The following is a 16,755-nucleotide window of genomic DNA, read 5'->3' on the forward strand; positions in this document are numbered from 1 at the left end:
CAAAACTCTCCCAACTCCTCCTCCGGGTCCCCAAACAGCGTCTCCCAGAGGATGTTGTACACCAGCCCATTCTGCTTGTTCTTCCTGCCCCAGGCATAGGCCATCGCCCCGAAAACCGCGAAGGCAACTGGGTGCACCTCGCTGGCTCCTCACCTCTGCTTCCCGCTGGCAGGACCGAGGGACGTCCGTCTGTCTGTGCCAGCACCGGCAGCACACGGGTTACGCGGCTGCTCTGTGCTGGGGGAGGAAGAGGAGGCTGGAGGAGGAAGAGGAAGGTTGCTCGGATGTCAGACCAAGATGGCTCCTGCTCGGGGAAGTCCCCCCTTCCACGGAGATGTCCCCTCCTCCACGTGCGCTGGGGCTGCGGGGAGCAGAGCGGGGTGTGAAGCCCCTAGAAAAGGGGGTGCGGGGGGCTGGGTGAAGCACCAGCCCCTCCTTAAACCCCCGAACCTGCACCCACCTTCCCAGGCTCCCCCCGGCACCGTCCTGGCAGAACATGCACCGACATGTCCCTTACACAGTCCCGGAAGATCTCGCACCCCCATCACCCTCCCGTGCACACGCGTGTCCGGGGACAACACGCACCCAAGTGTCTCCCACACGCTCCGGGGGGCCCGTGTACCCCCCGCCCGGCACGTCCCGTCCCGTCCCAGGTACCGTCCGTGCGCGCTGGGCAGCGCTCCCGGGGGCGGCTCCGGTCCCGCGGGGCCGTGGGCACCTCCCACCGCCCGGAACGGGGCGGGGGGGGATCAGCAGCTCCCCAGCCCCTGCGCGCCGGCCCCGCCTCTTTACTGGGCGCCAACCAGTTCCTCCAGTTCCCCAGGCGGCGTTCGGGCGCTGGGCCGTGACCAGCAGCTGCGAAGTTGTTTATAGCCCCGGGGGGGAGCTGCGGTTTCGGGCTGTGCGGGGGGGGGGCATGGCCGGGAGCGGAGGCGGGTGGGGCCCGTGCCTCAGTTTCCCCCGTGCCTCAGTTTCCCTTGTGCCTCAGTTTGTTTCCCCCGTGCCTCAGTTTCCCCCGTGGCAGCGGCGGATGTTGCAGCTGGGCCGGGGGTGAAGGAGCTGGGGGGGGGTCCCACGCAGCCCCCGCTGGGTACGCGGGTGGGGAGGGGATGACCCGTCCGCACCGGCCCCCCCGGGATGGGATAATAAAGGCTGCGCAATGTCTGGGGAGGTTTTCCCCGCCGGATTTTGTGAACCCCAGGGGGAGTGCGAGTAGAATGCGAGGTCCCCGTGTCTCGTCCCCCCCACAGCCCCGTTTTTTGGGGGGGCGATGCCCACCGGCGGCGAGGCGGGATGTGCGAGCGGCACCACGCCCAACCCCGCGGCGTCGGGGCGCGGGGGAGAACGGGAAACGGGCCGCGGGGGGGACGGGGCCGGTCCCGCCGGTTCCAGAAAGCTCCGGGGCCGGAGCGGGGCGGACCCGCGGGGCCGCGGCCGGATAAATAGGGGCGGGCGGGGGCGGGTGCGGTGGAGCCGGCCAGGGCGGCGGGGTGCAGGTACGGATCCCCATCCCATCCCTGTCCCCCCATCCCTGTCCGCCCCCCATGCCATCCCTGTCCCTCCATCCCCGTCTCCCCATCTCCTCCTCATCTCCCCATCCCTGCCATGAGCTCTGCCCGGTCTCAGCCGGTGCTGGAACCCCCCCACCCCTCCCCGGGGTGCTCCCTGGGGTGCCACTGCCCTGGCTGTGGGAGGACTGGGTGCTTCACGCTTGTTTTGGGGGTGCACAGCAACCCATGGGTGTGGGGCAGCTGCTGTTGGGGCAGAGCTGGGGGCCGTGCACCCCGGGGTGCCGCCCACCCCTCCGCACTGTGCTGGGGGGGTGATGCGGTGGCTGGATGCTCAGCCCATTGAGCAGGAGTTTCCCACAATGCCCCGGGTCGGGCGGGATGGAGCTGGGGCGGGATGGGGGGTTATTTAGGGGGCAGCGCTGGGGAGGGGCAGCAGGGCAGGGGGGTGCAGCGGTGCTGCAATGGGGGCTGCAATGGGTGCTGCAGTGCTGCAGGGCACCGGGGGGGGGCGGGCAGAGCCCCACCGCAGCTGGGCCATTGCACAAACTTTTTTTGCGGGGGAGGGGCGGTTGGAAGCCCCGATATTGCGCAGCCCCGGGTGCCTTGGGCATGACACTTTTCGGGGAGGCCGGGGTCCTGCCAGCTGTGCCCAACCCTGCCTGCAGCTGGCAGGGGTTCAGAGCTGCCCTGGCTTTGCCCCCCCCCGCTCCTTAGAGCCCCCCCAGCCCTTCTCCATCCCTGCTGGGTAACAGAAAAGCAGCGCTGGCTCTCACGGTGGGGGGGAATCTGTGCCTGGTCACTGCCTTGGCCGCCCGCCCTGCCTGGCCCTGGGCCTGGGGCTTGTTTGTCCCGCAGGCAGGTGGGGGGGAACACAGGCTACACATCCTGCCCCCCCAGCCAGGGCTGCGAGCAGGACCCCCCTGCCCAGAGCCCCCCCCATGGGGATGCGCTGCAGCCCCCGGCCCCCCTGGGTAACGCAGCATTAGCTCAATCATCGCCGTGTCCCCAAAGCGATGCCCGGGGAGGAGGGGGGGGCTGGTCCCTGCTGCTGACTCAGAGCCCCGTGGCCGGGGGGGTGGGGGCGGATCCTGCTCTGACCCCCCCGCTGCCTGCAGGGACGGGACCATGGCCGGGACCATGGCGCTGCTGCCGCTCGCGCTGCTCGGGCTCCTGCTCGCCGGGCGGGGGGGCCAGGCCCTCGTCCCCCCCAGCGAGCTCAAGCGTGAGTGGGGGGGGACAGCCCGGGTGGGGGTCGTGGGGTGGGGGGCGCGGGGGGTCTGGCAGCACCCCAGGCAGCGCTGGGTGGGGGGATGCTGGACCCAATGGGTTGGGGGGGGCACAGCTTTTAATTGGGGGAGAGATTGTTCCCTGTAGGCTGGGGGAGCAAATGGGATGGCTGTGGGGTGGAGGGGGGGGCGGGCTGTGTCCACGGGGGGCGCTGGATGGAGGGGCACGGCGTCATCCCTGGGGGCCACGGCGTCATCCCTGGGGGTGGCTGGATAGGGGGAGCACAGCATCATCCGTGGGGGGGGCTGCTTGGAGGGGGGCACAGCGTCATCCCTTGGGGGGGGCACAGCGTCATGCCTGGCGGGGCAGTTTGGAGGGGGGCACAACATGATCCCTGGGGGGCACCATGTCATCCCTGGGGGTGGCTGGATTGGGGGGCACAGCATCATCCCTGGGGGGGGCACAACGTCATCCCTGAGTGAGATGGGAACGCAGTGTTGGGGCTGGATGCTTTTGGGGGGGCAAGAAAGGAAGATTCTCCCCCCAGAGGTCTCCCGGGGCTGGGGTGGGCACAGCGAGAGCTGGTGACAATGACCGGATGGGGACAGCACAGCCCGATGGCCACCTCGGCGTGAGGCCATTCCTGGGGGGCAGGTGGGGGGAACTCACGGCAGCGCTGCCCCAATGTCGGGGTGATGGGCAGCGAGATGCGGCTCCAGCCTGGGTGGGATTTTTGGGTCACTTCTCTTGGGTTCTATGAACTGGAATGGGGCCGTTGCTGAGCAAACAGGACTCTGCCCCCCCAAATACTTGTGTGTGCTGGTGGGGCTCCCCCCACCCCGGGAGCAGCGGGTGAGGGACGCTCTTCCTCCCCCTCCCTGCCAGAGATGTCAGCGGCTGGCAGCAAATACATCGACACGGAGGTGGAAAACGCCATCAACGGGGTGAAGCAGATGAAGACCCTCATGGACAAGACCAGCAAGGACCACCAAGCCATCCTGCACACGCTGGAGGAGACCAAGAGGAGGAAGGAGGTGAGCGAGGATGAGGAGGGCGGTGGTACCCGGGCTGGGATGCATCCGGAGGGTCCGGGGGATGCTGTTCCCGGGGGTGCTGGGTGCCGTTCTGGATGCGGGTGCTTTGCAGGAGGCGGTTCAGCTGGCGCGGGACAAGGAGCAGCAGCTGGCGGCCAAGCAGGAGGTTTGCAACGAGACGATGCTGGCGCTGTGGGAGGAGTGCAAGCCCTGCCTCAAACACACCTGCATGCGCTTCTACTCCCGAACCTGCCACAGCGGCTCCGGGCTGGTGGGGCGGCAGGTGAGAGCTGGGACCGCAGCAGCGGTGCTGCTGGGAACGGAGGGATTTGTGGGGTGGGGTTTTCTTTGGTGTGATCCTTTGCATCTGGAATCTTGTGTCCAGTTGTGGCCCCTCAGTTCCAGCAGGACAGGGAACTGCTGGAGAGAGTCCAGCGCAGCCACCAAGATGCTGCAGGGAGTGGAGCATCTCCCATGGGAGGAAAGGCTGAGGGAGCTGGGGCTCTGGAGCTGGACAAGAGGACACTGAGGGGGGACTCATTCCTGGGGATCAATATGGAAACGGGGAGTGTCAGGAGGATGGAGCCAGGCTCTTCTGGTGACAACCAGGGACAGGACAAGGGGCAATGGGTGCAAACTGGAACACAGGAGGTTCCACTGGAAGAGGAGAAGCAACTTGTTGGGGTGAGGGTGGCAGAGCCTGGCCCAGGCTGCCCAGGGGGGTTGTGGAGTCTCCTTCTGTGCAGACATTCCAACCCGCCTGGACACCTTCCTGTGGAACCTCATCTGGGTGTTCCTGCTCCATGGGGGGATTGCACTGGATGAGCTTTCCAGGGTCCTTCAACCCCTGACATTCTGTGATTCTCCCCTGCCCGGCAGTTGGAGGAATTCCTCAACCGTTCGTCCCCGTTCTCCATCTGGGTGAACGGCGAGCGCATCGACTCGCTGCTGGAGCGCGACCAGCGCCAGGAGCGGCAGTTTGAGGACCTGGAAGAACGATTCGGTTTGCTGGAGGACGAGGTGGATGACATCTTCCAGGACAGCACCCAAGTCTACGGCCGCATTCACCCCTTCTTCCCAGTGCCCTTCGGCGGGTTCCGCAAGGCTTTCCGCCCCCCGGTCCAGCGCGTCCGCCTGGTCCCGCGCAGCCAGAGGTTTTCCCGGGAGCTGCATCCCTTGTTCCAGCATCCCCACCACGGCTTCCACCGCCTCTTCCAGCCGCTCTTCGAGATGACGCAGCGGATGCTGGACGAGGTGCAGGGCGGCTGGGAGCGCCCCATGGGCACCCTCGGCTCAGGTAGGGTGCTCGTCCACGGGTGGGGGTCGTGGGTCCCCCAGTTCGGCTGGAAGCAGCGTTCTTATGGCCAGAATTCCCGGCAAGCCCCCCCTTCTTATTAAGGGGTGACTAATTTAGAGGATGAGCTCAACGACACATCAGGGAATCCCCATGGGAGCCCAGGAATCACAGGCTCCACTGTTTGCTTTGCCGGGTGTTTTTTGGGTTCCCCCCCCACCCACCACTTAAATCTTGGCTGCCGGAGCCGCCGCCGTTTCGGGAAGGTGTTTGTTTTGCCCGAGTGCCGGTGCCGTCACCGTCTGCCACCGCGGCCCCGGCGGCTGGGAAACGGCGATTTCGAAACGCGGGCTGGCAGGGAGCGCTGCCCTTCGGAACAAACAGCCGGCGGGGGGAAATTCCCCGCGAAAAGCACTTTAATGCCCCGCCGTGGCACCCCGGGGTGTTGGCGCCGCAGCTCTGCCCTGGGGTTGGGGGTCTGTGGTGCTGCCCCCCGCACCGTGGTGGTTTTGGGGTGCTCTCCGCAGAGTCCCGTAACTTCAGCGACGACCGCATGGTGTGTCGGGAGATCCGGAGGAACTCGGCCGGCTGCCTGCGGATGCGCGATGAGTGCGAGAAGTGCCGGGACATCCTCGCCGTGGGTCAGCGGGGGGACGGGGAGGGTGGGATGGACACATTTAGGGGGTGGGGTGCAAGGGGGTGTAGGCACTGGGGATGAGGGGATGAGATGCGCTGGGGTATAAGGTGGTGCAGGCACCAGGGATGGGGTGCACTGGGATGCAAGGGGGTTAATGCACTTGGGGCTGAGGGGATGATGTGCAGTGGGGTTTAAAGGGGTGCACACACAGGGGGGGGGGGGATAAGATGCTGAGGGGTGCAAAGGGGTGGATGCACCAGGGTTGGGGCTGAGGGGATAAAATGTGGTGGAGTGCAAGGGGGTGCACACATTGGGGCTGGGGGTGAGGGGATGAAATACGGTGGGATTTAAAGGGGTATAGGCACTGGGGGTGAGTGCATAAGATGCTGTGGGGTGCAAGGGGGTGCATGCACTGGGGCTGGGGTTGGGGGGTTGAATGCAAGAAGGTGCACGCACTTGGAGGTGAGAGGATATGGTGCAGTGGGGTTTAAAGGGGGTGCAGACACGGGGGGTGAGGGGATAAGATGCTGAGGGGTGCAAAGGGGTGGATGCACCAGAATTTGGGGTGAGGGGATAAAATGTGGTGGAGTGCAAGGGGGTGCATGCAGTGGGGCTGGGGGCACAGGGATGAAATACAGTGGGGTGCAGGCACTGGAGCTGGGGGTGCGGGGGTTAAATGCAGTGGGGTTTAAATGAGTGCAGGCACTGGAGTGAGGATATAAGATGCTGTGGGGTGCAAGGGGTGCAGGCAGCAGGGTTGGTGTGGGGATGAAATACAGTGGGGTGCAAGGGGGTGTGCATGTTGGGGTTGGAGGTGAGTGGGTTAAATGCAGTGGGGTTTAAAGGGGTGCAGGCATGGGAGTGAGTGCATTAGATGCTGTGGGGTGCAAGGGGGCGCATGCACTGGGGCTGGGGTTGAGGGGGTTAAATGCAAGAAGGTGCAGGCACTGGAGGTGAGGGGGTAAGATGCTGTGGGGTGCAAGGGGGTGGATACACCAGGGTTGGGGTTGAGGCTATAAAATGTGTTGGGGTGCAAGAGGATACAAGCACTGGGGCTGGAGGTGAGGGGGTTAAATGCAGTGGGGTTTAAAGGGCTACAGGCACTGGGATGAGGGAATGAGATGCAGTGGGGTGCGAGGGGGTGCAGGCAGCGGGGCTGAGACTTGGTGGGGTGCAAGCGGTGCACGCACGGGGGTTGCGGGGATGAGATGCAGCTGGGTGCAAGGGGGGTTCCAGCAGCGGGGCTGGGGCGAACCCCGGCACCCTGACACCCCCAAAGCTCCCCGTGCCCCCCCAGACTGCCAGCAGACCGACCCCGCGCAGCAGCAGCTGCGGGAGCAGCTGGAGGACGCGCTGCGCCTGGCCGAGCGCTTCACCCGCCGCTACGACGAGCTGCTCCGCGCCTTCCAGGCCGAGATGCTCAACACCAGCAGCCTCCTGGAGCAGCTCAACCGCCAGTTCGGCTGGGTGTCCCGCCTGGCCAACCTCACCCAGGGCACCGACGGCTTCCTGCAGGTCACCACGGTGCGTCCCCGCGGCCGCGGGGCTCCAAACGCCCCCGTCCCGCCGCCGGTTTTGTAGCCGCGGAAAGTGGGTCAGGGGGAGAAAGAGGCGATTGTGAGCCCGGCCGGGCACAAAAGCGGCGGCTGCGCCGCTGCCAGGGCCAGGGGCCAGCGCGGGGGACTAGCCCGGCTCTCCCTTTGTGTGTCCCCTGCTTTTCCAGGTCCTGTCCAAGGCTCCCAACCCCGAGGACCCCTCGGCGCCCCCCGACACGCAGGTGACGGTGCAGCTGTTCGACTCGGAGCCGCTGTCCCTCACCGTGCCCGGGGACATCTCCTGGGACGACCCGCGCTTCATGGAGCTGGTGGCCGAGCAGGCGCTTCGGCACTACAAGCAAAACGTCGTGTGAGTCCGTGACCCCCAAATCCCCACGGTGGAGATGGGGTGGCCAGGCCGTGCCTCACCCTCAAAATCCTTTATCCCACAGAGAGTAGCCGGGCGATGCTGCCCCTGCCCCACCGAGCACCCCCCATCACCCCATCCCATGCTGGGGGGGCCGAACGCCGCTGCTCCCCCCCCGCCGCTGCCAGGGTCCCACCACGGGCCCCGAAACAGAGAGGAAATAAAGGTAGAGCCGAACCCCCCGACTGTGCTCAACTCTTTGGGGCGCATCCCCCACATAGCAAATAAACGTTGTAGAAACAGGATGAGCGTTGGGTGTTGTGAAATGGAGAGGGCAGGATGTAACCCCCCCCCAAACTGGGGCGGGCAGGCAGGCCCCCAAGGACACTGGGGCTTGCTGCCTTGTCCCTCTGCCCCTGGAAAGAGGTCCCGGTGCTCTCATCCCTTGGGGACATGGGTGATAAGTCCTGCAGGGTCAGCGTGATGGGGGGGACACAGCACCAACTGTCCCCTGGGGACAGCAGGGCCCAGGGGGGTCCCCACCCCGTTCCCCAGCCCCACAGGGACCCCACAACAGCACAAACACCCAGGGAGCGACTCACGGGCAGATGCTCTTTACTGGGGGGAGACACAAGTTGGGGAGCAGCGGGACCAGCCCCAACCCCCCCACAGCCCCCCCGCACTGGAGCCCCTTGGGAACAGGGGCAGAGGCTTCAATATCTCCCCCCCAGACAAGGAAGGACATGCCCAGCGCCGCTGTCCCCTCCCAGCGAGGCCGGGACAGGTTTATCCTGCAAATAACAGCAGGACAGCGGCCACTGGTGCCACCACGGTGTCCCCCCCACCACGGTGTCCCCACCACCACGCCGAGCCCCCCGAGGAGGGGACAAGGGACAATGATCCAGGGAAATAAAGCCCAGGGTCCCACAGGCGCGGGGCTCAGCTGTCGCTGTTGATGGCCGTGCTGTCCCCATGCAGCAAACCCTCCCGTTCGGCGCCGCCGCTCTCGTCCCCGCGCCGGCGCAGCCGGGCGAGCAGCGGCCGGTGCAGCCCGTTGTACAGAGCAGCCCCCGTCAGCAGAACCCCGAACCCCAAAACCTCCAGGCCGTGGAAGGTCTCCCAGCCCACGGCCAAGCTGACGGCCCAGATGACGAGGGTCCGGAGACTGTCCAGCACCATGCGGGTGGTGGCGCTGATCTCCTTGGTGACGCTGATGCCGGCGAAGTTGAAGAAGGCGATGCTGCCGATGTTCCCCAGCAGCGCCAGCGCGATCAGGGGCTGGTGGCCAATCTGGCAAAAGGCGTCCAGGGCGTCTTCCAGCGTCCGGCGAGGGTTCCCGCTGAAACCGCCCGCGGGGATGTAGTACATGGGCACCAGGAGCAGGGCCAGGATGAGGAAGCCGAAAAAACCTGGGGGGGATGTCAAAAAATCACCAAATCACAGGGTGGTTTGGATTGAAGGGACCTTAAAGCTCCCCCAGTCCCCCCTGCCATGAGCAGGGACATCTGCACCAGCTCAGGCTGCTCAGAGCCCCGTCCAGCCTGGCCTGGGATGTCTCCAGGGATGGTTCAGCCACCACCTCTCTGGCCAACCTGGGCCAGGCTCTCACCACCCTCAGCACAAACAATTTCTGCATCATGTCCGGCCTGAATCTCCCTCCTTTGGTTTAAAACCATCACCCCTTGTCCTATCACAACAGGACCTGCTCAAAAGTCTGTCCCCATCTTTCTTCTCGGCCCCTTTTAAGCACTGAAAGGCCGCACTAAGGTCTCCCCAGAGCTTCTCTTCTCCAGCTGAACACCCCAACTCTCTCACCTGTCCCCAGCAGAGCTGTTCCAGCCTCGGGTCATTCCTGGGGCTGCTCTGGCCCCTCTCCAGCAGCTCCATGTGTGTCCTGTGCTGAGGACCCAGAGCTGGACCAGCACTGCAGGGGGGTCTCACCAGAGCGGAGCAGAGGGGCAGGATCCCCCCAAACCTGCTGCTCACGGGGCTGGGGACGCAGCCCAGGACACGGGTGGTTTCTGGGCTGCCAGCGCACATGGCCGGGTCATGGCCAATGTCCCACCCCAGCACCCCAAGTCCTTCTCCCGGGGCTGCTCCCCATCCCTGCATCCCCAGCCTGGACCGATACCGGGGTTGTCCCAGATTTGCAGGATTTGACGCCCCTCAGGTGCTCAGCACCCCAAACTGATGTCCCAACAGACCTTCGGTGCCGACTGCCCGCAGCGGGTGCACGTCGTGCTTGTAGACGAACTTCTCCTCCAGCACCATCTGGATGGCGACCACCACCTGCGCCATGATGATGAGCAGGTCACCTGTGGAGAGAAGGACAGACAGGGGAGAGGAAGTATGGATGGAAGGAAGGGGAAAAAGGAAGATGGGGAAAAGAAAAATAGAAGGGAGAGAAGATGGGGAGAAGGGAAGATGGGGGAGAGAGGAGGGAAGGGGAAGGAAAAGGGAAAGGAGAGGGGAAGGGAAAGGGGAAGGGAAAGGAGAAAGGAAGGGGAAGGGAAAGGGAAAGGAAGGAGAAGGGGAAGGGAAAGGAAGGAGAAGGGGAAGGGAAAGGAAGGAGAAGGGGAAGGGAAAGGAAGGAGAAGGGGAAGGGAAAGGAAGGGGAAGGCAAGGTAAAGGGAAAGGAAGGGGAAGGAAGGAAGGGTAAGGAAGGGAGGAAGGGAAGGAGGGAGGGAGGGAGGGAGGGAGGGAGGGAAGGAAGGAAGGAAGGAAGGAAGGAAGGAAGGAAGGAAGGAAGGAAGGAAGGAAGGAAGGAAGGAAGGGGGAAAGGAAGGGGGAAAGGAAGGGAAAGGGAAGGAGAAAGGGGGGCACAGCCCTGGGGGGTTATTTCCCTGCCCGTCCCCTTCCCCTCGTACCGGTGATCACGTCGCTGAGCTTGTGCCTCTGGCCGTGGGAGCTGTGCAGGTCCGCCAGCCCCACCACCACCAGCCCCACCACGGTCACCAGGATCCCCAGCCACTGGCTCAGCTCCAGCTTGCGGCCCAGGAAGGCGACGGAGAGGAGCCCGGTGAAGATGACGACGGATCCTCGCAGCATCTGGAAGCTGGAGGCGCTGGTCATGTTCAAGGCTGCACAGGGAGAGACAGACCCCTAAGTGTGTGTGGTGCTGGAGCCGAACTGGGGCCACCGCTGGGCTCTGACCCAAGGAACACGCGAAGAACCAGAGGAAACGGCCTCAAGTTGTGCCAGGGGAGGTTGAGGTTGGATGTGGGGAACAATTTCTTCCCCAAAGGGCTGTAGGGCATTGGAACAGGCTGCCCAGGGCAGTGCTGGAGTCACCAGCCCTGGAGGGTTGGACAGACGGACATGAGGTTCTCAGGGACGTGGGGCAGGTAACGGTTGGACTCAATGATCTCGAGGGTCTTTTCCAACCAAAATGATTCTATGATTCCCCGAATTAAGAGCAGTGTGGTGATTGGCCAGAGGGAGGGGCAGCAATGCTGTCTCCCCCATTCAGAGCTGCTTCATGCCCAGACACAGCCCCACAGGAACCCCGTGTCCCCCCGTTAAAGAACACAACTCACCGAGTCCTGCCACAACCCATCACACCCCTTCAGCGTCCCTCCCCAAAACCGAACGTACCGTGGAGTCCCACAGCCCGGCAGCCTCAGGGACAACCAAGAGGGGACAGCAGTGACGTCCCCGTCCCCAGCACTCACCCACGTACATGATGCTGGTCCCGGTCATGTCGCAGAGGGCGGGCGGCAGGAAGAGCAGCGGGTTGAAGGGCTGTGCCAGCGCCGTGCTGGGCTCCGGCCGCCGCCGATCCCTCCACACCAGCAGGTAAAACACCCCCAGGCAGGAGAATTCCCCCAGGAACATGCCCACGGCCTGCGGGAAAAGGGGGTCAGGGGGGTGGTCCGGCCGGCGCAGCCGTTGTGCTGGGGGGGGCTCACCTGCAGGAACGGGTGCTGGAAACCGTGCTCCTCCGAACCCCCGCAGCCGGGAGCGCTGAAGTTATCGGCCCATCTGTGAGACAGAGAGGACGGGGGTTAGAGCGGGGGGTCACCCCAAAACCCAGCGCGGGGCTGTCACCCAGACCAGCAGCCCCTCAGGTGACAGGCGGGGGCACAAGAGACAAAGATGCGGGGACAGGAGACAAAGACGCGGCTGCCCCGACCTGCCGGCAGCTCCTGGCGCGGCTCCCGGCCCTGAGTGACAGGCGGGGAAATGGACACCGCTGTGTCACACAGTCCTGCGATCCGGTGTCCCTGTGTCGCACAGCCCTGCAATCTGGTGTCCCCACGCCCGTGTTGCACAACCCTGTGACCCGTTGTCCCCAGGGCCTGGTGTCCCTGTGCCCACGTTGCACAGCCCCACGATATGGGGTCCCCACACTCATGTCATGCAGTCCTGCAATCCCCTGTGCCCGTGATACTGTGTCCCCATGATCGGGTGTCCCTACACTCCTGTGTCCCCCTGATCAGGTGTCACTACAATCCTGTGTCCCCGTGACTGGGTGTCCCCATGATCCAGTGTCCCCGTGACCCCGTGTCCCCATGATCCCGTGTCCCCACACCCGTCGCTGCTGAAGCCTGGGAGCCCACGACAGCGTGGTGGGGTCACGCCAACCCCTTCCCTCCCCTCTGTGTCACCTTGAAGCTTTGGGCGCTAAGGGTCACAGGACACACAAAGGACACTGCATCGCAGGCTGGGGGGGCAGCAGCTCCCACTGCTCCCACCCCCAGCCACGGTTTTGGGGCACAAACCCCCTCTTTGGGTGCACCAAGCGGCACAGGATGAACACAGACTGTCCCCACAGCCCATTTCGGTGAGGATGTCCCCTCCTTAGGGACCCCAGCCCCTGGGTGACAGTGCCCGTCCCCAGCACACCCCCACGCCGCTGTGCACCCCTAGACCAGCACCCCACTCCCCTCCGGATGCTTTTTTGCTGATGCCGAGCGGCAGCTGCACCGCAGACCTGCTGAGCTCGGGGAAACGGGGCAGCAGCAGCGGCCGGGACAATCCCCAGCCCGTCCCCGTCACTTGGCGAGGGGCTTTGATTTCGGTGTGAGTCAGCGCCGGGTGACACGGCACAGCCCCGCCGCGGGTGTCGCAAGAGGCTTTGTCGGGACACACGGGTCTCGTGAGCCGGCTGAGCGCCCGGGTCACCTCCCGGCTCGGCTCTGCCTCAGTTTCCCCACCCAGGGACCTCGGTTTGCCGTGACACCGGCTGGAGCTTGAAACCCCGCTGGTGTGCAGGTGTCTGCCCGGCGGCAGCGGGACGAGCCGGCCCGGCAGGTCTGCCCTGCCCGGGCAGCTCTCACCATCCTCATCGTGCTGCACCCGGGGGCTCCCCCAGGGAAGGGACTCAGCCTTTTGGCTTTTGGGGTGAGCTGCAGCGGGTGTGGGGAGCCTGGTTTTGGGGGGCACTCGCATGGCTCCTCCCCAGCACCCACGGCAGATTTGCACCCCTGGGCAGCACCCCCAAGAGGAGCCCCCACCCCCCTGGCCATGCACCCCTTTCCTCCCCATCACCAGGAGCTGGACTGCAAGCACCAGCACCTCCAGTCCCATCGGGCCCCCCCCGGGACCCACGGGGCACCCCAGCCCAGGTCTGACCCCCAGTCCATGGGGCACCCCCAGTCTCATGGGGCACCCCAGCCCAGGCCTGACCCCAGTCCATGGGGCACCCCCAGTCTCATGGGGCACCCCAGCCCAGGTCTGACCCCCAGTCCATGGGGCACCCCCAGTCTCATGGGGCACCCCAGCCCAGGCCTGACCCCAGTCCATGGGGCACCCCCAGTCCCATGGGCACCCCAGCCCAGGCCTGACCCCCAGTCCCACGGGGCACCCCAGCCCAGGCCTGACCCCAGTCCATGGGGCACCCCAGCCCAGGGCTGACCCCCAGTTCCATGGCGACCTCCCCAGCCGGGGGGCACGGGGGGGGCTGTGCCAACCCAGCCTGACCACAGCCGGGCCTGGGGCGCCCAAGGGCCGCTGTCCCCAAGGCCACACGAGGGAACACGGAGCCCATCCCGGGGCGTGACACCCCCGGAGCCTGGGGGGGACCAATCCTGTGACGGAAGGAGGGGATGGAGGCCCCGAAGGCCGAGCTCAAATCCCCCGCGGGGAGCGCGGGAGCTGCGGGGGGCTGAGCCCCGGGGGTGCCCAGGGCCGCTGCGGGACCCCAGCCCCGGGGTGCGGGACCCCCCTCAGCCTCCCGGAGAACTCACTTGGCCGCCAGGGTGTTGATGGAGCCGGTGAGCAGCATGAGGGCGGCCAGGCCCAGCTGGTACCGGGACCACGCCATGGCCCCGCCGCTGCCGCCGCCGCTCCCGCCCTGCACCGGGCCGCGCCACGGCCCCGCCCCGCCCGCACGGCCCCGCCCACCGCCCCGGCAAACTCCGCCCCCGATTGGCCCCGCTCCGCCCCGCAGCGGCTGAACACGCCCACACGGCTGTGTGACCCCGCCCCTCAGCATCTGACCGCGCCCACAGGGCTGTGTGACCCCGCCTCTCAACGCTGACCACGCCCACAGGGATATATGACCCCGCCCCCAACTTCTAACCACGCCAGTATATACCCATGGCCCTGCGCTCCCGGGATCCAGTCCCGGCGCTGCCCGTCCCGGTGCTGCCCGTCCCGGTGCCCCCTGTGCTGCCCTTCCCGGTGCTGCCCTGGCCGGGTGCCGCCCGTCCTAGTGCTCTCCTGCCAGGTGCCTCCCGTCCCGGTGCCGCCCGTCCCGGTGCCGCCGCGGCCCCGTCCCCGCACACCACACTCCCTACACTGTCGCCCTGTGGTCCCCCCGCCGCCGGTCCCCCTGGAGACATCCCGGTGCCCCGGTCCCTCCGCCCTGGTGCCCCTCTCCCCGGCTCGCTGTGCAGCGCCGTGGGCGGTGTGTCCGCGACCCCGTGTCACGCGTGTCCCCGCCGCGGCGGTGCCGGCAGATGGCGCCGGCGGAGCAGGATCGGGCTCTCCCGGTCCCGGGAATCGGGCCCCGCCGCCCGTCCCGAGCCAGGCAGGAGCGACCGACCCTTCACCCCGGCCGGGGTCACCATCCCGGGCTGCCTGCCCGGGCTAACCCTGCCTGGGCTGAGCCTGCCCTGCGTCGACTAACCACACCTGGAATAACTCTGCCTGGGCTAAGCCTGCCCTGCCCGGACTAACCCTGTCCCAGCTAAGCCCTGTCTCGGATAACTACCCTGACTGAACACTGCCTGGGCTAAGCCTGCCCCGCCCCGGACTAAGCCTGCCCCAGCTAAACCCTATCTGGGCCAATCCTGTGTGGGCTAACCCTGACTGGGCTAAACCTTGTCTGGACTAACCCAGCCCTGCTCAGACTAACCCTGCCTCCACTAACCTTGCCTAGACTGAACTGCCTGGTCTAACCCTGACCTTTCCAGACTAACCCTGCTCCAGCTAACTTTGCCCAGACTAACAATGCCTGAACTAACCCTGCTTGTTCTAATCCTTCCCAGGGTAAACCCTGGCTGGACTAACCCTACCGGGACTAACCTTCCCCAAGCTAAGCCGTTCCTGGGCTACCCCTGCCCTGCCTGGACTAATCCTGCTTGGGCTGTCCATGCCTGGACTAACCCTGTTGGGCCCAGATTAAGCCTTGGCAGGGATGGCTGGGGGAGCTGCCCCCAGGGGTTCAGCCCCCTCTGGCCTCCCTACACCCCCCATGCTGGAGCTGGTTATTGGGGGGCACTTGCCCCCCCCAACCCCTTTGGGGGCCAATTCTGCACCCCAGGGTCTCACCACCCACCCGTGGTCCCCAACCTCGCAGCGCCCCAACCAAGGGTGCCGGGGGGCCCCTCCACACCTGGCAACAGCTCCACTGCCGTCCCCCCCCCGGCCTCCCCGTCAGCCGCAGATAAATTGTTTTTCCATCGCACGTCAGCCCCGGCGGCCGTGACGGGGGGAGAGAAACCTGCTCCAAGGGCCCTCGCCAAGGCCAAGGCCGCCAGCGCCATGGAGTTAACCCTTCCCGTGGTGGGGGGGCACGGAGGGGCGGGGGGGGTGAGCATCTCCTGCTGCCCCCAGGGATGCTGTAGGGAAGGGACTGAAATGTGTCCCTGGGGAGGGATGGGATGGGAGGGAAGCAAAATGTGTCCCTGGGGAGGGATGGGATGGGATGGGAGGGAAGCAAAATGTGTCTCTGGGGAGGGATGGGATGGGGAGGGGACCAAAACGTGTCCCTGGGGAGGGATGGGATGGGGAGGGGAGCAAAATGTGTCTCTGGGGAGGGATGGGGTGGAGAGGGGACCAAAAAGTGTCCCTGGGGAGGGGACCAAAACTTGTCCCTGGGGAGGGATGGGACCAAAATGTGTCCCTGGGGAGGGATGGGATGGAGAGGGGAGCAAAATGTGCCCCTGGGGAAGGATGGGACCAGAATGTGTCCCTGGGGAAGGATGGGATGGGGAGGGGACCCAAATGTGTCCCTGGGGAGGGATGGGACCAAAATGTGTCCCTGGGGAGGGATAGGACCAAAATGTGTCCCTGGGGAGGGATGGGACCAAAACGTGTCCCTAGGGAGGGGTGGGATGGAGAAGGAACTGAAATGTGTCCCTGGGGAGGGATGGGATGGAGAGGGGAGCAAAATGTGTCCCTGTGGAGGGATGCGACCAGAATGTGTCCCTGGGGAGGGATGGGATGCAGGGATGGGACCAGAATGTGTCCCTGGGGAGGGATGGGATGGAGAGGGGACCAAAACGTGTCCCTGGGGAGGGATGGGACCAAAATGTGTCCCTGGAGAGGGATGGGATGGGATGGGGAGGGGACCGAAATGTGTCCCTGGGGAAGGCTGGGATGGGGAGGGGAGCAGTGGCAGAGCACGACGCACAACACGCACACGTGTGACATCGCGTCGTCACCCCAGGATGACATCATGCCACAGAGGATGCCCTGATGCCACCCATGGAGATGCCATCACAGCGGGTCCCCTCCACCCCCTTGGTCACCCCGGTGTCCCCATCACCAGCTCAGGGTGCCCAAGGAGCCGCATCCGGGGGGTGCATCGCTCCTCCCCGGCACGTCTCCCCAAATTCAGGTCAGTGAGGGGACAGCTGGGGACAGGGAGTGGTGACGCCCAGCACGTCCCCATCCCCAGGGTCCCCGTACAGGTGCCACCAGCATCTGAAGGCCCCCGGTGCAGGACAATAGGGATGTTGGGACCATGTGTGGGATGGGGTG

At 65.7% G+C, this 16,755-nt stretch overlaps 2 protein-coding genes across 3 annotated transcripts; one reads left to right on the forward strand and one right to left on the reverse strand.

The window, feature by feature from the left end:
• The first annotated feature begins 1,447 nt into the window (after positions 1-1,447).
• CLU (clusterin) lies at positions 1,448-7,913 on the forward strand. Of its 2 annotated transcripts, none has more exons than XM_082047681.1 (9): positions 1,448-1,496; positions 2,627-2,733; positions 3,624-3,772; positions 3,885-4,055; positions 4,652-5,069; positions 5,594-5,707; positions 6,983-7,227; positions 7,427-7,608; positions 7,691-7,913. In XM_082047681.1, exons 2-9 carry the CDS (start codon positions 2,637-2,639, stop codon positions 7,695-7,697), a joined length of 1,383 nt encoding a protein of 460 aa, XP_081903807.1. In that variant the 5' UTR covers positions 1,448-1,496; positions 2,627-2,636; the 3' UTR covers positions 7,698-7,913. The 2 variants fall into 2 exon arrangements, with proteins under 2 accessions (XP_081903807.1, XP_081903808.1); XM_082047682.1 differs by having other exon boundaries at positions 1,449-1,496; positions 7,001-7,227.
• A 356-nt stretch (positions 7,914-8,269) lies between these two features.
• SLC35F6 (solute carrier family 35 member F6) lies at positions 8,270-13,927 on the reverse strand. The gene is made up of 6 exons (XM_082048231.1): positions 13,794-13,927; positions 11,514-11,586; positions 11,277-11,448; positions 10,473-10,685; positions 9,810-9,920; positions 8,270-9,014 (listed from the first exon to the last, which is right to left on the reverse strand). Exons 1-6 carry the CDS (start codon positions 13,868-13,870, stop codon positions 8,545-8,547), a joined length of 1,116 nt encoding a protein of 371 aa, XP_081904357.1. The 5' UTR covers positions 13,871-13,927; the 3' UTR covers positions 8,270-8,544.
• Positions 13,928-16,755: the final 2,828 nt, after the last annotated feature.

The sequence above is a fragment of the Streptopelia decaocto genome (genome assembly GCF_964273445.1).
Source record: "Streptopelia decaocto genome assembly, chromosome: 3".
Lineage (NCBI taxonomy): Eukaryota > Metazoa > Chordata > Aves > Columbiformes > Columbidae > Streptopelia > Streptopelia decaocto.

Bases quoted from the DNA above. Each gene is read 5' to 3' on its own strand.
- CLU (XM_082047681.1), top strand. From the start codon at position 2,637: ATGGCCGGGACCATGGCGCTGCTGCCGCTCGCGCTGCTCGGGCTCCTG. The intron at 2,734-3,623 runs GTGAGTGGGGGG...CCTCCCTGCCAG, and splicing joins CCCCCCCAGCGAGCTCAAGC to AGATGTCAGCGGCTGGCAGC. The intron at 3,773-3,884 runs GTGAGCGAGGAT...GGTGCTTTGCAG, and splicing joins AGACCAAGAGGAGGAAGGAG to GAGGCGGTTCAGCTGGCGCG.
- SLC35F6 (XM_082048231.1), bottom strand. From the start codon at position 13,870: ATGGCGTGGTCCCGGTACCAGCTGGGCCTGGCCGCCCTCATGCTGCTC. The intron at 11,449-11,513 runs GTGAGCCCCCCC...CTTTTCCCGCAG, and splicing joins TCCAGCACCCGTTCCTGCAG to GCCGTGGGCATGTTCCTGGG. The intron at 9,015-9,809 runs GTCTGTTGGGAC...CATCCCCCCCAG, and splicing joins GCGGGCAGTCGGCACCGAAG to GTTTTTTCGGCTTCCTCATC.